Source organism: Lissotriton helveticus, chromosome 4_1, assembly GCF_964261635.1.
Source record: "Lissotriton helveticus chromosome 4_1, aLisHel1.1, whole genome shotgun sequence".
In the NCBI taxonomy this organism is placed as follows: Eukaryota; Metazoa; Chordata; class Amphibia; order Caudata; family Salamandridae; genus Lissotriton; species Lissotriton helveticus.
In genome coordinates this window covers 544,688,337-544,713,645 of record NC_136063.1, presented here as the reverse complement: position 1 = coordinate 544,713,645, position 25,309 = coordinate 544,688,337, and the positions used below count along the sequence as shown (strand labels likewise).

At 43.1% G+C, this 25,309-nt stretch overlaps 1 protein-coding gene across 1 annotated transcript in view; it reads right to left on the bottom strand.

The window, feature by feature from the left end:
* The window catches only part of JPH1 (junctophilin 1), a 550,873-nt gene extending 538,114 nt beyond the window's left edge, over positions 1–12,759 (bottom strand). Inside the window, exon 1 of the mRNA XM_078687132.1 lies at positions 12,197–12,759. Coding sequence (XP_078543258.1) covers positions 12,197–12,575 — 379 coding nt within the window. The 5' untranslated portion in view covers positions 12,576–12,759. The remainder of the gene's footprint in view (positions 1–12,196) is intronic.
* Between the last annotated feature and the right edge of the window lie 12,550 nt (positions 12,760–25,309).

Here is a 25,309-nt window from a genome sequence, read left to right as displayed (position 1 = left end):
ACACTTTGCTTTCCGTGCCTTATCTCCCTAAAAGGAGCACTCCCAGTTAACCGAAAAAAAAACATTAGCTTTAATGTGGCATTTGCAAAATTACCATCAAATCACTTGGGAAACTGAGCTTGTATTGAGATGTGAACACAAGCATCTAACAAAAATCCATGCTATGAACAGTTTAGTTAATGCCTGGACACCTGTTGCTAAGCTATGAGGCTGAAAATTGTAACTACAAGGCACAATATGTTCCAGGTGTAAACAAAGGGGTGTATTTTCTAATGGCAGAATGTCCTAAGATGTAAGAGAAGGTCCATGTGATGAGTGGGATAGTTGCCAGGTTGCATGTCTGGATGGTAAGGATGTGAAAGAGATTGCAGGATGAATATAAGGAGCGTTATAGCAAAGAGTGAAATTTGGAAATATTTAAACAACTGTAGATCAGATAAGCGGTGCTTACATAAGAAAGGGAAAGCATTTTGGAAAATAAAACAATTAGTTAACAAAGGGAAAATTAGTTTTTTCTGAGTGATAGGAAAAGTAGTACCTCCAAAACGGTTAAGGAAGAGACTTGTGTAGTTATGGAATTAAAGACATTTAGGAATTACAAAAATAAGAGGAGGATTTGACATCTGTACAGCTAGATTGGGATATATTTATATTTAGTGGCGAAAAGTGGGATAAGAAACTGTGGTTAGTGTAAGAAACATGATAAATTGCAAGTCACACTGGGATCACTTTGTGTACAATGGAGTGTCTTAGCAGTATGCCATGGGAGGTATTAGAAATCAACATTAAGGACCAAGTAGGTGGAGCTTCAAATTTACGTTATTGTGTTAATCAATTATTTCTCCTAACGGCAGGAACCAGAATGTAGGTCTTGAGAAATTTAACAAGGTGACAAAAATAGTGATGTACTGGTATGTAGCAGCAGGCAAGGTGGGAAAATGGAGGTAAATTCGAAGCTATGGGAGTACTGCACTACAACTAATAATGTGACTGGGTAGGTCCATTTTGGAACACGAGAGAACAGATTGCTTTTACAAAGAGACAATTTATGATAGAACGGTCTCCGTAAGACAATATTTAATGGGGGCAATGACAATATACAAAGAGTACAATGATGGAACACATTGTGCAAACAAGCACTGGCACAGCCAATATCTCTCAGCAGCAAAAGGTCTAAATATTGGCTTTGCCGAAGCTAGGTTGCATTTACTAATGACAAAAGAACCATGAGGACACCCAAATGCATGGGCTGCCATTTCTGAATGGGATTTCTATCAAAGAAAAGCCTCTCTAAGACGGGCACCTTTGCCTAAACATGCTCTGTGATGCATAGGTGTGATGTGATGAATGAAGCCATTCATGAACATGTATGATGCAAGCATCATGACGCACCGGCATCTTATTCGGAATCTTCAATTTACCATTCGAACATGGCCAACAGGCATTTTAGATTATTAAATTTAAAGTTTAAAAAAAATTAATAATCAGTGAACGTCCGCACCAGAAAAATGAAATGAGACGCCACAGTAATAGTTCCATCTGCTGGCTCTCACAAAAAAATGAATGAAATTAGAACTAAGAAACAGGGTGGGTAGCATCTCATAACATATTGACTGCTGAAAAGTAAAGGGAAAAAGCCTCCTCAATTCAGCATTTGAGGGATACAATTTTTCTATCAGAATATTATGAGACCAAAATGCCCTCCATTGGGAAAAAAACACAAAGCAGGGAAGAAAACTACTTAATCAAAGCGAAAAGTTTGAAGAAAGACAACAAAGTCATCCAGTCAAGAGCAAGAAGCTGACCCAAAATCTGATAAGTATATGTTATGTAATAGAAATGACAGGCCTTTGACATGCAGCTAAAGCAGTCTGTAGCCAAGACTTAAAAACTGCTATTCTGTACGAATAACTACTGTTTGCAGTGTCCCCGAACCTTGACTACTAGATGCTAGTTTCTGATTGTGCTCTGGACTCTGCTGACCAGACCCTGCGCCTGTGCTCTGATTAAAAGTACATGGTATTAGGTATAATTAAAGTGGGTACTGACAACCTACCTGTAAGTCCCTGGTATATATTGTATGGCATGTAGGTTTAAAGACCCAGTAGATTGAATACACTTAAGAATGCACTACTGTGGTGTCTGCTGTGATTTTAAAAGCCAGTCCTGCCTTGCAGGTTGCTTTAAAAGTTGAATTATATCCAAATTCGACTTCAGAATTAAAGGCACTTCCAAAGTAGTAAATTATCTTATCTTACACATGTCACCCCTAAGGTCTCCATAATGAGCCACAGAGAAAGGGTGCTTGTAACTACAGAGCTCCAAAAATCCCCTGGCATTGTTGAATAAAGTGCTATATTTAGGGACTACTCTGAAAATTCTCTAACTTCTGTGTAAGACAAACTGACTTTTGACCTCTGTCTCTGAAAGTGGAGCAAAGGTGACAAAATAAGATTTAAAGGCATCTTTAGTGCTCACAAAGTGAAAGAGCAATGAAGATGGCATTAAATCTTGTCAGATGTGTTAGCTTTCAGAGACAGAGGTCAAAAGTCAGAAAGTCAGTTTGCCTTTCTACATTTCTTTTCCTGTCACTGAAGTTGGAGGAGTTTGAAAAGTGAACTGTGTTACAGTTGAACTGTGCAAAGCATGTGAAATAAACAGGCTGTAAGTCTTTTCTCTAACACAACAGTGAAATAGCTACAGTGTACTGTTTTAACAGTTCAAATATATTTCATTAGTTATGAAGACACATTTTTGTAATTCAGCTGTGAAAAAAATACTTGATATGCCTAAAACAAATTAAAACCTTTTACTTGGTGATGTTCAAATTTTAAATATTTTTGCTGAAACCCAATTTTTAAACATTGTTTATGCGCTATTATCAGTGAAGCTACATGTTAGTGAGAAAGTTTTGTGGCTATTTCAATGGAAAATATGCTATCTGTAAACGGCAGTGCACTACTACATCATGCTTTAGTAATATATTTATGAAAGGTGAGCTACACAGGGATGGTGGCCTGCTGGGGACACCAGACCCCCATATCTGTGTTTGATTTTTCAATAAAGCAACTTTTTTTCCATATGAAGGCCATTTTCCTTAAAGGAAATCAACAGGAGTTAAAAAAATATAAAGAAAAGTGTAAAATAAATTAAGGGCACTGCTCTTTAAAATATTTTTGCACCCATTCACAAAGGGGAAGTTGTTCCCTTGGTACCCCTTCCTGCTTGCGAGTGGCTTACCACCTAATTGAAGTAGACAGTAAACTTCAAGTGTTTTGCGACCAAAACAATTGTACATACCATTCTCACTTGCAATTAGATTGGGCGCACTTGGCGCGCCCCTTCCTAATAGCGTCTTGCAAACACTATTTTGCAAGTCACCTACTTGCAAAATAGTGTTTGTACATACCACCACCCTTTTTTGCAGTTGCAAACGGCTTTATTTTCCAATTGTGACTGCAAATAAACAGTCATAGATCTGGCCCAAATAGGCAAGCCAGGAACCATGTGTACCCTACATATGGGCTTGATTCTTGATATACATGGAGCAAACATTTAGTCTAGTTAGTGAACTTGCATATTGGAAGGTGCTCTCATGTGATAATAAAGAAAAAGGCAGCTCCATAAGACTAAATATTTGCCTAGGTTCACAAAATTTGAGACCAGTTTATGGGTAAAGTACATTACAGTTAGGTCGAGTAAATTATTCAAGTTACTAGAACCGCGGGTCTAGTAAACTTTTTATGATTTTTCGAGCCCTGGAAAATAAGCAGGGACATTATAAAAGAAGTTTTATATACCCTGGTGAGGGAAAAACTGCCCATTTTGTTTTCCCCATTGTAATTTATTGGCTCCATAGGCTAACATAGGAATACTTTAATAGCGTATAGCTATTGATAGAAAGGAGCTAAAAATGTAATTCAAGGACTCAAAATGATAGTTATGATAAATCCATCAACGTGCCCCTGTTAAAATTATAATGACCAATATAGAAAAAAAGTAATAGAACGGTATTTTCTGTAGGCCAATATCAAGCCTTGCAACTGCCCTCTCCTGATTGGCTAGCGTCTGCCACGTTGAGCCAAGCGGTCTTTGTGAGGTGTGAAGTGGCCTGCTGGAGAGACAAAGGATTTCTGTGGAAGGAGAACTGAAACTGCAGAAGCAGAAGGCAGAATGAGGGTGGGGTGGCCAAACTGGTTTTCAATTGGAGAACGGCACTTTGAGACAACACATGCTCATCCCCATATCCAGCACTCCCAGTCACACAGGAGCTCCTGTAGTTTGGTTACAGAAAGGGCTGGAAGGGAAGTGTTAGGGAAACTGGGCCAAACCAGTGGGATGGCTTAGCCTGATCTAACATTCAGTAAACAATTTCTCCATCTTGGATTTTGGAAGAATAGTGCTTTCTGGTGCAAGAATATGCCACACTTTGGAGGAAGTTGTCATATACCAGTGTGGCACCCTTTATTCCATTGGTCAGGGGTGTTACCACTGCCTGACGCCCAGGATGAGTACATAAATATGGATGGGCTGAGAAGCAACTCAGATCTGCTGCCTGAAACTAAAAGAAGGGCGGCCCGGCTGGAAACCTGATCTCCACCCTAAAGGGCTGCACTTTGAAAGGCTGCACATTCTGGAACTAAAGCCCTAAAAACATTGCCTAGCTTCAAGAAGCATTAAGGAGTGCACTTCCTGCAAGCTACAGATTAACAGAGCCCACTTGCATCATCTCCATCAAGAAGTTCCCATGCTGGAGAGTGTCCAGTGGAGGTTTAATGATTTGGAAAGGTGCATTGAGGGAATTGTAGTCCCAACATCCCAAGAACAATCTCAGAGCTTCTAGGCCCCTGGATTGGTGTTGTGGACACTTTGAAACCTCAAGGAGACCTTCTGGAAGAAGTTCCAGAAGTTTGGAGCAAATTTTCTAAAAAGCTCCATAAAGCTGACCAAGTGCATTGTGAGATTTGTAGTCCCAGACCCCAAGAGGCAAACCAGAGCATCTGAACCCTTGGTTGGTGCTGTGGGCTATTTTCCTGCATTAAGAAATACTTCTAGAAGTAATTGTAAAGAACTCTTGACTTTGCCCCAGAGCAGCACAACCTTTTATAAACCTTTGACCGGTACTTGCTTCTAATCACTAGTTTTACTTGTAATCTTTAGAAATTCATATCTCTAGTCCCCTACATTGGATGTGTGTCATTTTGGTGTCTATTTGTTCATAACAATATAATCTATTTTTATAAATTAGAGTTGATTTTTATTGTGTGTTGTGTCTTACCTATTAAATGTTTTGGTATTTTAAATGCTCTACACACCTATCTACTACATTAGGTCTGCCTGCTCGTTGCAAGCTACCAAGGGTTGAGCAAGGGAATAATTTATTGAGACCTTGACTGGACCTTATATTATGATATTGGCCTTATTAGTAGAGGTAGGTCGGTAGCTACACCCACTAATAAACCACTTTCCAACAGTTAAGAAAGGCACCAGTATAGATATGGAAGAAAACGCATTTTAGGAAGTTTTAAGAGTTATAAGTCGTAACCAATGCTACAATGGTGAGAGAGAAAACAGTTTGGCATACGATCTGTTTGCCGTTGTGCAATCACTGCGAGGAAAGTGAGGTTCAAGTTCATCCAGTTCATGTAAGAGACTTCTGGTGATTGGATCGATTGGGTGTGAAAAGGAGCGAGTCAGCTTTGCAAAGAGGAATTGTTCACTGTGGTTTGCAGTCTGGTGTTCCCATGCAAGGCCAAAGTGATGAACATATACACAACAAATTAGGGGCGCAAGAGTAGGCTCCTGAGATAAAGTCAGATTATGGTAACAACTTGGGTGACAGTGGTAATGAGGAGAATCTTTTATCAGAGCTTTGAGTGGAGCCAAGTGGGTGTCCTCAGCTGAAGGGCTCAAGGGACACATCATAGCTGAAGGTCAATAAGAGGAAGATAGGCTTAACGATTGTTACTTTAAAAACATTTGAAGAGTTTGTTTGCAAATTGAAAATTACCTACCAATTTGAGATAAGGTAATATCAGATTTTCATCCTGGATGTGAGTCAATCTTTCTTATTTTTACATTAAAGGACACTCTTACTTGCAAGAATATTTGTGTTATTCCTTCAAGTAGGGGGATGTAGTGTTGGTATGTATTTCCTTCCCTTTCTGTCACATGTGCACTTATTTTCCATAATCCTTCACATTCTGAATTCTAAAGAGAAAAATATTGACTTGAAATGTAGTAACTTGGCTTTATCTCTGGACCTAATCATGCCCAGAGCGGTGCTTCAATGACTATTTCCCTCAAGAATATTTACACTCTTGAATATTTACACTGGGTGCTCATAAGACATTTCAGAGAGCTTTCAAAAACACACAAGGGAAACCCTACTCACAGAGAACCAGGGTAAGTACTGTATGTCAAGTACCAACGCTTCTTGTGGGAACAATAATGAACTATAGTGGTAAATATGATGCACAATGGCAATAATATTGGTCATTGCATCAGACAGACGCTCGGGAGGAGACACGAGTAGCAGCTGCACGCGTCTATCACTGGTTGAATCAGCAGAATTTCCCTGACGGGACACATCTTGTTCCCACACCGTCACCATCAGCCTTGACCCGCATCCACCAGAGGCACCACATGGATAACACTCCTCAAGAAGCTCTGTAACATAGGCACTGGCATCCACCTTGCCTCATCCTGTACCGCCAGCCTCTCCCTCTTCCCTCACACTGAGCACCCGGCTGGGTCCAGTGTGAGTACTCTCCTTAATTTCTCACTTGACCATTGATCTTCACTTCCCACACGTGGCTGCACATACTGATTGTTCTTTTTTCGGATGTCCCTATACTATTAGGTCCTGAAGAGACCCTGTACCCCTAAAAGGGTCGAAACGCCATCGACATTAAAGAGAAACAAATCCTTGTATCAGCACTGATTACTGTACACAGTGTCTGAAAACATTGTTAAAGTTAGAAAGGGTCATTTTCCGGATAATGGAAACCAAGTTGTAAATGTCACAAATATCACTAGTCCATTTTCCTTTGGTTCCAATACACACTGGGGACACACTTACTGTTGTATATATGTGCAAATATGTTTGAATATCTGGGGAAACGGCCACCACAACGCGCCCGTTTCCACGAATGCAATAACCACGCATGATTTACAACGCATGCGTGGTTACCACTATAACTTTTACCACGCATTCCTTTACTACGAAATACGTAGTAAAGGAATGTGAGTAAAATGTCAAATAATAAAAAAAGGGTCTTGGGGATGCTGGGGGGGTCTCCCCCCCCCCAAAAAAACGAGCGGGTTACTTACATAAAAAAAACGCTCTTCAGTGCCTCTGACGTTCAAGGAAAGAGCCTCCCCAAAAACGTGGCGTGTACGTCATTATAGAAGCCCTTTTTTAATTTTGCTAGACGTGTTTTGACGCTTGTTTCCGTGGTTGATGTAAGTAAGGGCTGATAGTGAAAGGCGTGCAGGTGTCAGGTAAGAATATAATCTTTATTAAAAAAAAATATTATTTTAACGCACTTTAAATTAAATGAATTTATAAATGTGAGGTAATTTGTTGTTTTTGATTGTTTAAAAAAAACGATCTTTTGGTTTGTTCTGCAGTTAGGAATATTTTATTTAGCCTATCACTATCATTATGTAGATTTCAATGACACATGTGCCTAAGGGACGCTAGATAAAAAGCTGCGTTGTAAAGCCACTTGCGAAGTAAAATTTGCGTGGTAACGCCATGCATGGTACTTGTAACCGAATATCTGATATAAACTGAAAATACTCAATCGCACTGTATTCGGCCTCCTGTCTGTCTGAAATCCACATGACCCAATATTACTGCCATTGTGCATCATATTTACCACTATAGTTCATTATTGTTCCCACAAGAACCGTTGTTTCTTGACATACCATTTCAGGGAGGGCAGCTGGGGACGTGCAGAAAGCTTGCTTCACAAAGCATCTATAAAAATGTGTTTAGGTTAAAAGAGGGTTGTGAGTTTTAGTGAAACCTAAAAGGTGCAATGTGTAATGTAATTTGCTTGCATTCAAACATTAATGTGGGCATATAGGGTGCTGACTGACAACAACGTTTTCGAAAAAGGCATGGGAAGAGCAAATAACTCATTATTAGAGGTGGGTTAGCCAAGCTCGAGCCTGAACCCTGAGTCTTTCTCCACGCGAGGTCCTGTTGGAACTATGACCCTACCTTTCAAGTACCTTCTGCCTGCCACCCTACCTCTACCCAGGGTGGGCCATATGGCCAGAGTTGCAGACTTTGGAACTACGGAACCAGGTTTGCGTCTTGGCATCGCTCAACATCCTGGGTTTCTGTGCAAAACACTCAATATCCCTGTGCCTATAAAAAATGAATGTGACGTGTAATGTAACTAGTGCTCAACTAACATGCTCCAATACCTTTGTGACGATTTTGCGCTATATTAAAACTGCAGGAAAATGCACAATGAGGAAAAAACTAAGCATTAACATAAACAAGGAAAGACAATCACATAATTATTTAGAGACTGGTTTGCACAACGTGAAATCAAAAAACTTGCAAAAATTGTGACTTCCTTGCCTAAACTTAATGATCTTAGGCAAATAATTTATTTCACCAAAACGTATGTAAGTTGAGAATACCAGTTGTACAAAAATCTTTTGTGTTTAATGCAATAGACTACAATGTTGCTCTATAATAATCTAGGCCACGTATGTATAATTATGCTGTATAAGGGCCAAGTACAAAGGTTAAATGACAACTGTCATGCCTCTTAGTTCACTATGGTTCATGTTTAAAAGCCAAAAAGAAAGGTCCCAGTTAAAGAAATGGACTTCAGAGGATGTATCCAGAGTTCAGTAATGGTACTGAAAGAATCTAACTATAGACAGCATGCCAGATAAATGGGCGGGAAAGGCAAAGATACAACAGAACATCGGGAAAGGCAAAGATACAACAGAACATCGGGGACAATAATTCCACAATAGCAAATACTAGAAGCTATAACAATACCTGAGACATATCACAAAACATGTTTGGTAAAAAACTCTTGTTTCAAATTTATTCACATAATCAAATTACACAATCAATATTCATTCATATAAGTATTTTTAAAAAAAACAATTAAAAAACATGTTCAATTGGACAAATATACTTCATAAAATTTATACACAAAAATTTAAAAATGAAAAGAATCACAAAGGTCGACGCGGCGTTTCGGTTTTTCTTATAGAACACCTTCTTCAGGACTGATTCTTTTTCCAGAGGAGTAAAAGTGGCTCTGCTGGAGGGTAGTGCTTGGCCCCAAGTAATTTCCAAGGGTTTCTCGATGAATGAAAGATTTTTCACGATCTGCCGTGTTCAATTAGCAACTGTGATTAATCGATTTACTTTCTGGAAATCGACCAGAGGCGACGGGCTGTCAGGAATCAGGAGCAGGGAGGCCGACTATATCCAAATAGAAAACTATATATTCACGTGACTATTCCCAGTGAAGCGACACGTTGGCCGGTGATCTTCAATGGTAACCAAGAGGATCAAGTCAAAAGACGGCGCCTGAATCCCTATACATTGGATAAAAAACCATCCCAGTAACACGGTGGCTCCTCCTGGCAGCAACCCCCAGGAAGAATATAGCAGACCAAAAGGTCCACATAAACTTCTTGAAGTCCGCCTAGAAATACAGATGGCTATGGAATGAATATTGGCCCAATATCCAAATAAAAGAGATCTAGCACATCTGCTAATTGTATACGGCAGATCGTGAATCTTTTCTCTCATCGAGAAACCCATTGAATAATACTTCCTGAAGCCTGCCTATAAATACAGATGGCTATGGAATAAATATTGGCTTAATACCTAAAGGAAAGAGATTAATCACAGTTGCTAATTGAACACGGCAGATCGTGAAAAATCTTTCATTCATCGAGAAACCCTTGGAAATTACTTGGGGCCAAGCACTACCCTCCAGCAGAGCCACTTTTACTCCTCTGGAAAAAGAATCAGTCCTGAAGAAGGTGTTCTATAAGAAAAACCGAAACGCCGCGTCGACCTTTGTGATTCTTTTCATTTTTAAATTTTTGTGTATAAATTTTATGAAGTATATTTGTCCAATTGAACATGTTTTTTAATTGTTTTTTTTAAAAAATACTTATATGAATGAATATTGATTGTGTAATTTGATTATGTGAATAAATTTGAAACAAGAGTTTTTTACCAAACATGTTTTGTGATATGTCTCAGGTATTGTTATAGCTTCTAGTATTTGCTATTGTGGAATTATTGTCCCCGATGTTCTGTTGTATCTTTGCCTTTCCCGATGTTCTGTTGTATCTTTGCCTTTCCCGCCCATTTATCTGGCATGCTGTCTATAGTTAGATTCTTTCAGTACCATTACTGAACTCTGGATACATCCTCTGAAGTCCATTTCTTTAACTGGGACCTTTCTTTTTGACACTCATATTTCCCCCCAGTCCCTAACCAGCCTGTGCGGGGTCCTCCTCCCTTTGTTTATAATATCATGTTTAAAAGCCACCACTTCAATTAAGTGCGCCTCAATGCAGTGCTATAATATATATCAATGTTAAAAGCTTACACGTGTTAAAAAAATTAAGTTTTTGCAATTTGGTAGAGGCTTTATCATATTTTACGTGATGTTTGTTGTATGATTTAAATAGTAAACGTGTTCAGGGCTCAGCTCGTGCATGGACTCTAAGAGCCAAACAAGAAGACCCTTTGCTCGGCTCTCCCTGTTAAACTTATTGGCTCGCCCACTACTGTTTACTATGGTAAGGAAAACTTTTACCACGGGTGGGTAGCGAAGTTACGTACAATTCAATAGGCAGCTGCAATGAACGCTGTTAGATTAAGTATTTGGGGAGAGCAACCAGTCAACACTAAAAAGTTCACTTCATTTACATAAAGAAAGATACTGAGATGCAAAAGGGTCCTTATATTATAGCTGAGGGGTACACTTAAGCGTAAGCTACTAGTATAAACAATGTTCAGTTAGGAACATGTTGGCAAAGCCAGCTGGCATCCATAGCAGTGGGAGCAGAAGTGTTGCTGCTGGCGACCGTGTCTGATCGAAAGGCTTAAAAGTGCAGACTGCTAGTTGTCAGATGCAGTCAGTGGAAGATGTGTGCACACTGCTGATGGCGTCAATTTTTGTGAAGGGGCAGATTCTGGCGACATATGTAGTGAGTAGTAAACGTTTGTAGACTGCTGTTAGGGTTCAACAAGCATAGTATAAGTGCGTAGCCTGCTGGTGTCAGCTGGAGAGAGTGGCAGAAGCGTGCAGACGTTTAAAGCCGCGCATTATATTCAAGTGCAGACTGCTGGTATGGGGTGGGGCCTTACGGGCACACAATGCTGCTGGCGTCCGATAACGTAAACTGTGTACAAGCGCAGACAGCTACTGTCTCGTGCTACCAGGACCATGCACATCCAATGAAGGGGTTGAAACCGAAACCTAAGGTGCAGCGACTAATGTTTTCTGTAGCAAGGTGTACAAGTGGTGCAGGCTGCACGACGTACGGGGTGCAGCATCGGCCGTATGGTGGGAATAATAATGGTTAGCGAGAGGCACATGGTGTAAGTTGAAGATGTTATTTTTTAGTGGTGTGCAGGCTGTTGGGGACATATGAAATGGAGGATACTAGACGCTCGGTTGGAAGTTAAGTTAGGAAGAGAAAGGCGATGCATATCGCTCGGCTTAACTAAAGCGCGGTCGAGAAGATGCAGGTTGATGGTATTTTGTTTCGTTATGATTCCTGGGGTCGGGAGCACCAAAATTCACACACAGTGACGATTATTCCGGTTATTCTCAATAAGGAATGCCCGGTACAAGCTGCTGGGGCCAGCATGAAAGATGCACGTGCTGCAAGTTGTCCTGTGTTATTTGCAGAGTTTGCTTAGATTAACTGCATCACTGAGTGGTGCGGCGCATTGCTTCTGTGGTCCTGGCTGGTACTAAATTTGGAAGCCATGCTGAGTGACAGAGCATGTGCACTGGGCTCGCTCTGGGAGCAGCTTCGAGGCACGGGTGCTGCGTGGTTAGCTCCACGCCCCTCTGCCAGTGACAGCGCACAGGATGTTTGAAGCTCCACACTCGGCACCTGTTCCCCACGCATACTTCTAGCCGGGACTCGCCGGCAGGTGTCTTCCACAGTCACTCACCTCCGTCCCCATACGTCTCCACTCCGTAGCCGTCCTGCAGGCCGTTGCTCCAGGTGCCCTCATAGCGCGCGGGGGTGGCGAGGCTCTGGCGCACCCCGTAGCGCCCCTTGAAGCCGTGCGCCCACTCCCCGCGGTAGAGCCAGCGCCCCTTGCTCTCAATGCCCAGTCCATGGCGCTTGCCCTGCGCCCAGTAGCCCTGGTAGGTGTTGCCGCTGGGCCAGGTGTAGGTGCCCGCCACCTCGAAGCCGTGCGCCCAGGAGCCCGCGTACTCGCCCTGGCCGCGGGGACCCGTGCAGATGCCATGCCCGTGCGCCTTGCCATCCTCCCAGCCGCCGCAGTACGTGCCGCCGTCGTCGAAGTCGAACCGGCCGCCCGTCATTCAGAAGCAGCGCGCGCACAGGAGGGCAGCGGCTCGAAGACAGGCGAGCGCTGGGAGGCGGCTGGAGGCTGGAGGCTGGGCGGCACGCGCGGCTGTCGCTCCGGCCGAGGCAGAGCGCGAGCGAGGAGGCACTGTCAGCGGACGACCACTCAGCTGCCGCTCAACCGGTGCCGTCACACGGGACACGCCCACCCCCCACGGTCCGCCACGCCCCTTCCTCGATCCTCGTGTCAGCTTCTGAAGGGTCAACACAGGAGCTCGTGGTTGTGCGAGTGGTAGCGCTCTCGGGCCTCTAGCCGCTACCTGCGGGAGAGCCCGGAGAGGAGTTCACCGACTCTCTGCACGTAAAAAGTTCATAGTTTCCCTTATATCCCCATCAAAAAATAAAACGCGTCACCAATACAAGTGAACATAGCTCTCTGGTTATCCTACCTAGCCTAAGCTGTCAGCGCTGCGCTGCAGTTCCCTCGCAAATTGGCAAGCTAGTCCGCCGCTACCTAGAATATCGAGAAGTTGCTTTGGACTGAGTGCGATGATTGGTTTTGTTGGCGTTATGCAGATACTCTAGCTTTTAAATTCAAATCAGTATTACATTATTACATTAATAACATCTGGTTACAGTTGGGTCACTGCGTCAGGGGCGCAACTAGGCATTGAAATGGGTTTTGGGGGCTGGGAGTCAACCAAAGGAGGGAAGGGTAACACTTCCAAAGGTGCAGCGAACTATAGAGTCCATACAAGAAAGTCAAGTGATCATTTGTGTATTTCAAACAGTGGCGAAACCCAATACGATTTGCAACAAACATGTTTTAGTGGATTTGACCATGTTTTTTGGCTACTGACAGAGACTTAAGAAATGGGACTTCGTGGTTTGAAATCTTGAAAAGCAGGATCTACTTATTTTAATACACATCACTTTAGAACCAGTTATGGGAAAATTAGTTCAAGACAACTACTCCTTTTCTCTTTTTTAACAATTCTCAGAAAATTCTTTCTACAAAATGACAATGAGCTCATTAAATATTTTTAATTCCATCTCAGAAGGACACTTCGTTTTTACTGTTGACTAAAGAGTTGTTTTCAGTCCTGATCAGGAGATTGTAACATCTGCTTGTTTAAGGCAGCTCATATGTAGAGGAAGGGACAACCTTGAACAGGGCTCAAGAGAAATACATCAGGCACCCAACATACTTACCAGTTTTTCATTGTAACACAACATCAAGTAGTGCATAAAGTAGTGGTGTTATAATCTTTCCACATCTGTGTGTGTGTGTGTGTATATATACCTATATATACACACACACACACACACATATATATATATATATATATATATACACACACACACACACAAAACCACAAAATGCAGTTAAGTTAATACTCTACTAAGCATTAATACACTAATTTCAATTATTAAAAACCCACCTAGATCAAAACTAGTGGAAAGTTTAAATGCTTTAGGTGTGATGGCACGTAGGATTATCAGCTCAGTTTACCATAGTCTTCTGGGCCCATGAACATTCACACATTGAACCATAATCCAGTTTAACTTCCTACCTATCAGAATTTTATTCTCTTTTAGGACTTATACCTGTACACCATGACTTACCAAATCCTTGTCATCCGTACTCTAAATTCTACGGATCAAGGGAGTTAGGTAGATTATAACTTTTACCTTCATAAAATAACCACAGACTCGGGTACGTTTTAAACACTTTATCTATGCACTATTTTGTGAGTCGACAGCCACAATAGTGAAACTAAAGACCTTTCGAGTAAGAAAATAATTATTAAAGCAATAATTCTGCAAGACTTTAAAGTTATAGTTTTAGACATTGGTACCTGGGAAGGGTGAGAAAGAGAAACAGCACAAGGACATACCACACAGATTATATTTACCTAGAATGGTGCAAGAACCAACCCTGGCCATGGGCTGGGACAAGGAAAAGGATCCTGACTAATCAGGTGCCAACAGGACAGGACAGGTGCAGGTCAGGACAGGTATCCTCAGCTACGTGCAACGCCATCGTCACACCCTTCTTTGCAGCTAACACTCGGACCCGACTAGGTCAATCGATCCTTCTCTTTCAGTAAAACTCCCGATTCTTCTGTCAGAGTACTCGACCAGCCCTCTGTTCTCGATTCTCCTTCAACATACGTCGGGTCAGTAACAGGCCTGTGACAAGTCGGACAATCTAACTGACTAAGCCTACCTTAGTTATACTATTTACCAGGGCAATGTACCATCCCTCAGTTTTGCAAATATGTATATTCCCTTCATATGATTGGTTAGAAAGGCGAGGAGAGGCCATCACACCATACCAGTATGAAATCATTTTCATTCAATAAAGTTGATTAATGTTCCCGCCCATAATTTACTTTCCCATGCACTTTTATTCCACCCAGCAATAATTGTTTCAATATCATATACAATGTATTCAAACAGTCCATATTTCTTCTTTTTGTGGGGTCATGCGGTCAGTTTCCCAGGAACATCACGGGTAAGATGGGTTTTGGCAGCTATTCAATGACATGGATTCCAAGGCTCTTTGTGCTTGATTGCGCATGCCCACGGATTTCCAAAATGGAGTTTGTAGCACCCTTCCGGACCAAATACGAACTAGTAATAAAGTCAAAGAGAGACATGTTAGAGTACAAAAATGAATGAATTCACTGTATACCACTAATTTCTACTCTATCCCCTTTACTTTAATTTTACTATTGCATTAATAGTTAAGCAGAACACACAAGTTTTAGTTCAAGTGGGAGCATGTGCATTAGTATGTAAAAATGAAGTTGCCATTTTGGCACTAGTGTGCAGCTTCAAGAAATTCCCACCAAAAGCGAAAGATACGTCACACCACGTAGATGTGGCAGACGCATGCGCAAAAAGGTTCCCGCGTTTTCGGTGGCCATTTTTAGACACTCAGATTACTGTTAGTAAAAGCACATAGGAAAGCTTCCTCTAGATACTAAAATGTTGTGAAATTCTGGTTTTAGTATTCACAAAACATGTTGATTAATAAGTTACATGTTATTTTGAGAGGATTGAATCTGAGTATGAAACCTTGCTCCTTCAGGTGTGTGGACAGTAGTCACTTAGCTAATACTTCCAGATGTCTTGCATGTGGTGCTGTATGTAGTAAATGTAATAAAGGGGTCACTTCACTAAAGTTTGTAGAGAAGGCAGTTGCGGCCGGCATGGCTCACAGAGTGGGGGGTCGCACCACGGGGGTAACACAGCAAGGGGGGTCGCGCATAGTGCAAATATAATTTTTGTTTTCAAAAGACACTTACCTTGCTGCCAGGTCCCCCATCTCTGCTCCGGCTCTCCTCGGAGAACTTGAGGAACAGGAAGAAGGCCCTACTGACTACTCATAATGCTGCAATGGAGGGTGGTGATTGTTGAGCACCCATGCTCCCTGACCAATCACAACGCTGCAGTGCAGCATTGTGATTGGTCTGAGCATCCTGGTTAGACGCTCTGCCAGGGAATGGAGGCCTGGCTATGTTCTCCACGCAGGCTGTAATGCAGCCAGCATGGAAAATAGGAAGAGTGTACATGACTGGTTAGGGCTGCCTGAGAGGGCCGACTAAACAGTCATTGCGCACTTTGGAATGGGTAAACCAATCCTCCCCTGCTCCAAGAGTAGAGCAGACCCACTCACCCGCCTACACGCCTGCCCACAAAAGAAACATAAAATGATAATAACTCAAAGTTATCATCATTCTATATTTCCTTTACTTTGCACTGCTTAAAAGAAGCGGGGCAACGATCCTCCGCCATAGCGGAGGAGCCGCCACTGATAGAAGGCGAAAATAATGTACATGTTATGAAACCAGATGAAAGCAAGTGTGGGGATAGTAAGATATGTATTTTTCAAGTAAACCTCCTGAAACTAATGGGAAATCTGTATACCTCACATGTGATATCTTTTTGGATGGTGTAAGGATGAAAGTATTTCCTAATTCATGTTTTCCATACACCATAATTGACAGCACGATGTTCCATGAAATTATGATTGGTAAGGACTATGGGCCAGATGTAGGTAAATAGCATTTACAGATTCGAAAATACCGAATTTTACTGATTCGGTATTTTCGAATCGGTAAATGCTATGTAGCAAATCATTCTGTAAAAATTACCGAATCATTAAGATTCGGTATTTACCAAATTGGTATTTACCGATTCAGTAATTGCCATTCAGTCCTATGGGCCTGGAGGCCCATAGGAATGAATGTCAATTACCGAATCGGTAAATACCTATTTGGTAAAAGGGGGAAAACATTGAAGGGTGGCAGGGTGTCACTTTGACACCCTGTTGCACCCCTGAATTGTGTATTGGTGCACATGTTGCAGACATACATGCCCTGTCTGCAACATGGCACTGAAGCAATTTGCATAAAATTGCTTTTTGGGGTGTTTTCGTTATTTACCACCAACTTGTAGTTGGTGGTAAATAACGAATCCTAACATTGGATAAGCACTCATTTAAGTGCTCCATACATTAGGACTTCGGTAATTTACCGAATCGGTATTTAAGAAATTGGTAATTTACCGATTCCTTAAATTACTGATTCGGTAAATTACCGAATCGTTAATTTCGGCCCCTACATCAGAAAAGCCTATTACCGGTCGGTAACGGCCGAAATTCTTTAATTTCGGCTGTTACCGACCGGTAGTACCCTTCCTACATCTGGCCCTATGTGTTGCAACCTCCTGAAATCAAACAGGGAGAATATAATAAAGACCCCATACCGTTGGAGGGCATGGTCAGACTGAGGCTATTCTTCAAAGACAGACACACAATTGGAATGTTTACCTAACTAAATACGATTCAAACGTACTAAGGTGGAAACACCGAAAAGAGTTGGATATGAAACTGGATCCTAATAGTGAGGAACAGGTTTTACTCCTTGCGGGAATGGAGATAGAGAAAGATATATGTGAGGAATTTCCAGGTGTGTTTACAAAGAGGTTGGGTTTACTCAAAGAAGTTGCACACAAGATTAGGTTGAAACCTACAGCAGTACCTATGGTACATACATCTAGATCAATCACATTCATGATGAAGGCACCTTTAAAGAAGGAACTGGATAAGCTGGTTGAGCAATGAGTCATAGAATTGATTGAATGTACTGAATGGCTTTCCCCAATAGTTCTGGCTCCCAAAATCGGTGGTAACGATGTATTTATTTATTTTTATTTAATTTTATTTAAGACGTTTTATATAACGCTTGCCTGACCCGAGGGTATCGGAGCGCTTTACAACAATTATAATGTAGAGAATCACAAAATACAGAGAGGTGTAGGTCAATTAGCGGCAAGTTCCGTAATGCGGCTTGTGGGCATAGAGTCGTATCTGTGAGAGGAGACTGTTTCCCCACTCTGGCTGCTACTATCGATTCCCTAGGGTACGGTCTAGGAACAGGGCTTTGAGCTGGCATTTGAATTTTGGAAAGGAGGTAATAGTTCTGATGTGGGGAGGAATAGATTTCCAGATTTTGGACGCGCTTCCGGCAAAGGATTGAACCGTAGTTTTTGGTTTCCGAGTTTTCAGCGGGAAGAGTAGAAGAGAGTTCGAGCTTCTGAGGTTCCTGGTCTGACTGGCTTTTTTGAGTTTGGCCACTAAATATTCGGGTTTGCCAGTGTGCAAGGCTTTGTGTGTGAGGCAGGCTGTTCTGAAGCTAGCCCGCATTTCCACTGGGAGCCATTTAAGGTCTCTGAGTGCCGGAGAAATGTGATGAAATTTCTTGATTCTGGTGACCATTCTGGCTGCCGCGTTGAGCATTGTTTTGAGGGGGGCAAGATGTGATTTTGGTACTCCAGAGAGGACTGCATTTCCATAGTCTAGTCTTGACAACACCAGTGCTTGGGTGGCCTGTTTGAGATCGTTGGGCGGGATGAAAGGTTTTATTTTGTATAGTAGTTGTAGGTTGAGGAAGGCGCTCTTGGCTGAGTTCTTGATGTGTGAGGTCATGTCCAGTTTTGGGTCTAGCGTGATACCTAGAGATTTGACAGAGTTGGCCAGGGTGAGGTTCCCATTGAGCACATCAATGGCTTTTAGCCATTCAGCAATTTGGGGGTTCTCCTCTTTGTTCGAGATGAGAAGAACTTCGGTTTTATCCAGATTTAGTTTGAGGTGGTTGCTAGTGAACCAATGTTGGACGTCTCTCAGTATGTTGTTGAGTCTTTGGATGTCCTTGATGGAGGAGGATTCCAGGTAGATCTGCGTATCATCAACATAAAGATGGAAGCGGATTTTGGCTTTTTTGAGTAGTTTGGTGAGGGGTTCCATGTAGATGTTGAAAAGTTGTGGGGAGAGCACTGAACCCTGCGGGACTCCCTTGTTGACTGGATGCAGATCGGATGTAAAGATTTTGATTCTTTGGGTGCGGTTGTGTAGGAAGAATGAGAACCATTTGAGGACTACCTCTCCAAGACCGGCTCGTTCTTGGAGAACCTTAATGAGAAGTTTGTGGTCTACTGTGTCAAAAGCAGCTGAGGATGAGGAGGCAGGAATGGTCTGAGTCTAGTGATTTAGGGATATCGTCGATGATGTTGAGGATCGCGGTTTCAGTGCTACATCCTTTTCTAAAGCCAGACTGATGGGAGTCAAGGAGGTCAATGTTGTCCAGGTGTTGGGTTAGTTGTTGGAGTACGCACCTTTCTAAGGTTTTGAACAGAAGAGGAAGGAGGAGACGGGTCTGAAGTTGTTCAAATCCTTTATGTCAAGGCCGGGTTTTTTCAGCAGTGGCTTGACTTGCCCTACTTTAAGGCAATCTGGTACAACTCCGTTTTTCAAGGAGCTGTTTATGATTGTGCACCAGTGTGGTGCTAGGAAAAGTTTCAGGGCTTTGGTCAGTTGGGGGGTATAGGGTCTAGGGTGTGAGAAGAGGGTTTGGAGGTGGAGATAAGTTTAACTATCTCAGCTTCTTGTATGGGGTGGAATGTTAGCCAGGATTTGATAGGTGGTGTGGGGGCCTTATCACATGCCAGTGCTGTGTTGCTCTTTGTGGGGGGGGGAGGGGGGGCGCTGTTGGTGTCCAGTGAAAGTTTGATCTTGGTGATCTTGTCATTAAGGAAGTTGGCAAAGTTGTCGCAGAGTTCTTTGGACGCCAGTATTGAGGAAGTTTCAGGCTTGGAGGTTTGTTGCCTGATAATGTTATAGAGCTCCTTAGGTCTATTTTTTGCCTTGTCCAGTGCAGAACGAAAAAACATGGATTTTTTGATCTTGATATGATTGTTGTATTTCCTGCTGGCTGTTCTGAGTTGATTGCGGAGGGTAATCGAAGGATTATTCCCCCAGCGTGTTTCTGTGGCTCTTAGTAGTCTCCTTTCGGAGTTGGTGTTGGTGTTAAAACACGATCTGGATGGAGTGGCTCAGCTTTTCTTAAGTTTCAAGGGGGCTAGTTGGTCAAGTATGGTCCTCATGTTTGCATTAGAGAGCGAGGTGAGTTCAGTTGTGGTGAGATGGTCATTGGCGCTGGGTAGGAGCGCGCTAATCCTTTCTTCAAGGGCGGCGAGGAGAAAAGGGTGAGGTTTCTGGCCCATTTGGGGGGTCTTGTACGGGTGGCTGCGAGAGCAGTATTTGGTTGAAATGGAATAGAATCATGTGATGGTCCGACCAGTCCACGGGGAGTATGTGGTCAATGGTAATTGCATCATGTTGAGCGATAATGGCATCCAGGGTTGCTCCTTTATTGTGCATTTCTTTTGAGCAGTGCTGAGATAGGTTATTGTCCCTGAGAAGGTTGGATAGCTTTTGAATTACTGGGTTATTCACTTCCTTCCATCGGAGGTTTAGGTCACCAAGAATTATGTTGTTAGCGCCCACGAGTGCGCAGTGCGCAATCAGGTTGGACAGGTGCTCCCCGAATGCTGCGGTGTTGCCTGGGGGGTGATAAAGAAGGTGGATAAGGAGTAAGACATTCAAAGGAATTGTATTTGCAAGAGTCCAATTCCCTGATGGCGATGTTGTATCTGTGTATGATAGCTAGACCTCCCCTTCTTTGGTCTTTTCTATCTTTGTTGATAATGGAGAAACCTGGTGGCACAAGCATGTCTAAGCATGGAGTGGGGAGGTCGTTAAGCCATGTGTCCATGATGAACGCAATATCTATGTCTTGCGTAAGGATGGCTTCCGCTAGTTCAGTTGCATGCCTAGAGGCTGATGTGCAGTTAATGAGCATGCAGTTGGTGGAGATCCCTGGCGTTGAGCATGGTGATCAATGCATGCTTCTCCTGTCGGGCCAGACTGACCAGGGGTGGGTGCTCGGTCAAAGAGGATCAAAGCATGTGGAGGTGGGCGGTAAGGAGGGCGGGGAAGAGGGAGTCGAAGGCCTCAAAGTTCTTATTATTGTTTGCCTGAATCAGGACTGTGCCGTTCGTGTAGATGGTCACAGACGTGTTCCCACCGCTCGCCAGGTGGTTAGGGAGCAAGGTCGTCAGCGAGGAACTGTGCAAGGTTGTCGTGGTTTTTGAGATGTAAAGTTGTGTTCTGAGTGTGGTGTTCCAGTTGTCGGGACTTTCAGTGTGGAATATGAAATCCATCTTAGTCTGCCCTTTGGAGGAGCAGTGGTATGTGTCCGCGATTAGTGTTTCTGTGAGCTGTCTAATCAGTCTATGTTTGAAGTTTCTTCTTGCTTTAGTGGATAAGTTGGAGAGGAAGTTGTTCGCGGAGGAGTTTGTGCCATGAGGTTTCAGGTAGGTCGACATGGGGCGGTTGGAGTAAGTCAACATGTCCGGTGTCATCATTGGGTTTCTTAGAAAGGGGGACCGTAAAACTAAGGAGGGGTCCTGGATGTTTTGCGGTGCTTGAGCGATTCAGATAGGGAAAGAAAGTATCCCGGAGTAGAGGAGAGCTACATAACTCTTTGGTTTTTCGAGGTGTGCGAAGCTTGATTTCCCTGAGTAGCTTATTTGTTGCTTGTAGGCCTGCGTCTGTGGTTCCTGGACTCCTCAGGGTCAGCAGGGTCAGCTGCCAGGTCTACTTTCAGAGTGTCCTAACAGGGGTCGGGGGCGGACACTGGGGCCAATGGTGTGATGCATCAGTGACAAGGGACGGCCATCTTGAGGTCAGCTCTGTGGGCAGGAAGCTGAATTAAGTGCTAGTCTCAGAAAGACATGTACTTCATCCTTTTCAGGCTGTGACTAGCAGGCCGGGATGTAGTTGTTGCTGCTGTATGTTAGTATCAGCTGTGTTGGAGGAATGGCAGTTTTGCAGTATCCCTGTGTGATTAGAGCTGGGGGGCGGCCATCTTGAGGTAAGGCGCGGTAGGTGAGAAGCTGATGGGGGTGTTAGGGTCTGTAAGGCAAGCACCACAACTCTTTTCGGCTGCAGCTCACGGGCTAAGATGCAAACGATATGAGGGTGATTAATGTACCAGCAAATGTAGGTGGGCAGCTTCGTAGCCACGACTCCTTTCGAAATCAGTCCCAGGGGACGGCCATCATGAGGTCAGGCATCGGGGGTTCCGGAGCAAAGCTTGTAAATTAGGCCTGATTCACTTCCAGCTGTATATGGCATGGAGTTGGGTACTCAGAGTCAGGGGTAGGCGTCCTTGGATCAGGGGTACAGTGTCTAAATAAGGCGCCATGGATCTTCCTTCCTAGATCAGTCCGGGGGTGGCCATCATAAGGTCAGGCATGGGGGGTTCCTGGGTAGGACTTGACAGTTTTGCCCAATTCAAAGCCAGCGGTAGATGGCCAAGAGTTAGGGTCTGAGGAATCCGAGGACGGGGCCTCCTTAGATCTGGGCTGCATATATAAATGGGGAGCTATAGATATTCGGGGCCGGGAGCGGCCATCTTGAAGACCGGCACTACGAAGCTCTTCCTCGGTTCTCACCTCGCTCCCTGCAGTCGTCTGTGCTTTCTTCAGTCTCCGGTCCTGGGTCACGTGTTGGGGGGGCACTCGCGGGTCCAATGGAGTGCGTCCTGAGGTTGCTGTCAATAGAAAGAATCGCTGGTCTCCGGTCCCTCCGTTGCAGTCCTGGAGGAGGCGGGAGCAGCGCGTCGTATCTATGCCTCCTGGAGATTGGGGAGCGAGAACCCGGATTGTCCCTCTCTGGTATGGAGCCCGGTGAGTCTTCGTTCTTTGTTGGGGGCGAACGGCGGGGGACAACTGGGATTTACACTGCGTAGGTGATCCCAGTGTCCGGAGCTCCAATGGGAAGCTCCCTCCTCGCGGCCATCTTCTCCACTTATGTGTAAACCTAAGAACCTTAAATTCTAGTATATAGGTACACTGATACCCCCTGCCTAGGATTAATGAAATACTTAGTCTCATACATGATACAGGTACTTCATTATGCTGATATGTCATCTGCATATCACTAGGTTAACTAATAGACCTCAAACTATCTCGCTGGACATTTATAAATCTCATACAATGTTAATTGCCAAGGGAGTTCCACAGGGCCCTTGACTGAGCTCCACACTGTTCAACATTTGCATTGCCCCTTGTTAAATCCTTTGGTTTTAAATTGCTGTCCTATGCTGATGACACGCAGTTAGTCATCTCTTTTGATGTATATTGGGCCAAAGCAAAAAAAAAATGTTCCTACCTGAGATGACTGCAATCGCCACCTGGATGAGCAACAACTGCTTTTAGTTGAACGCAGAAAATGTGGAACTCATGCTGTTCAGGAAAGCTTAACAACTCTGGGCCCGGACTGGTGGCCCCCGGAACTAAGTTCCACTCCTACACCCAATCAGGTTGTAAAGAACTTGGGCGTTCATCTGGACCAAGCTTTGACTTTTAAAGAGCAGGTCCTTGCCACTATGGGCATCATTTATCACATTATGCGCTTGCTTAGGAAAGCTCTTCCTTTTCCTCTGCTCTCACCAAGGAAAACATTAGAACAGACACTTATAATGAGCAGACTGGATTATGGCAATGCTTTACTTGCCTCGGCCAATGAGACTTTATTAGCCAAGCTACAAGTTGTCCAGAATACGGCTGTAAGTCTCATTCTCAACATTCCATCGCGCTCCGCATCCATACCTTTACTTAGATCTTTACACTGGATGCCCGTCAAGAAAAGAACCATTAAAAACATTTGTTGTCTTACCCACAAGGCATTGTTGGAAAAAGGTCCCAGCTACCTAATTTCAAAGCAAAAACTTTAATGTCCAGCAAGGTGCCTCAGATCCAGCGACAAAGCTTTGCTTGTTGGCCCGCATATCAGAAATGCCTGAACGGGAGGTCGGTCTTTTTCGTACCTAGCCCCACTGTATTGGTACACATTACCCTACCATATTTGCACATGCTCTGATCACTTCAAATTCAGGAAACTGCTAAAAACAGAATTGTTTTGATATGGGTGTCTCCTCTGCCTGCAATCTATCTGTGCAGCGGGACCCCTCCCGTGGTGATTTGTGCATATATATGCTAAATTACCATAACATAATATAACTGCACCCAGAATCACAAGCATTGACCTCACTCGCTACACCTTTTGGAAGTACAAATTCCTTAGAATACCCTTTGTGTCAGCCACTCAGCCTCAGCAGCGGCTGCTTTTCAGAGAATTATACAGCGTATTTTGCGGGTAACCAATAACGTTATGTGCTTCCAAGATGACATTTTTACCTATAGGTCCTCTGAGGCAGAAACTAACTCAAACGTACGCAATGTACTTGCATGTCTAAACAAGGCAGGACTTACCATCAAGAGAGATAAATGCAAAATTGGGGTTACCACAATAGAATATCTAGGGCATATTATGTCCAAGGAATGGATAAAACACAACCTACATTTTTGATTCAATAAAGAATGCACCAATTCCCTCTAATAAGGACGAAATCAAATCATTTTTTGGATTGGCGGAATATATGTCCAAGTATGTAACAATATTTGCAGACTGAGTACAACCCACAAGGCCTTATTTAAGAATGGTACAAACTGTGAATGGAAAGAGGAACATGGTGAATCTTTTGAAAGAATCAAACAAGCCATTATCAATGCTCCTAGTATAGGAAACGTTAATGTTAATATGAAAACACCATTGACTGCGGATGCCAGTAACAAAGGATTAGGTGCCAGCTTATTCCATAAAGAGGAAGTCTCAGAAAGTATTAAATCATTTGCCTCAAGAACAGTAAGAGATGCAGAACTCAATTACCCTACAGTGGAAAAAGAGGCTTTGGCGTTTTTTGGGGAAGGTAATAATTTTAAATTCTATCCCTGGGGTTTACCATTCTATCTGAAACAGACCATAGGCTACTACATTCTGTTTTTTCCATTAAGGGTATAGAGAAAACCACACCCTGTATTTCTCAATGGATTTTAGGTCTGCAAGGTTTTTACTTTAAAATGGAGTATGCACCAGGAGAGAAAAATATGGCAACATACTTCTTTTCTAGAATACCCATACAACAGGACGAAGGGTGTATCTTGAACCAGAAGAACACCATATGAGCCATATTTGTTCCAGCCACTATGAAAGATGAATGGATGGATTCCAAGTCAAAATATAAAACCTTGGCTGCTGCTAAAGAGAAAATAGTGAATGGATGGGCACCGAAATTCAATAACCTGCCCATTGAGCAACTTTTTTGGAATATAAGAAACGAGTTATCGATGGATAGTAGTTTAGTTCTGCAGTTAAGAAGATTCATCCCTCCATCTGGAATAAGAGAACGCATTGTTGACTTAGCCCATGAACGCCACTTAGGGAGACGTCTGGCCAAGAGTGGAGTGAGGGTGGTCTACTGGTTGCAATATATGG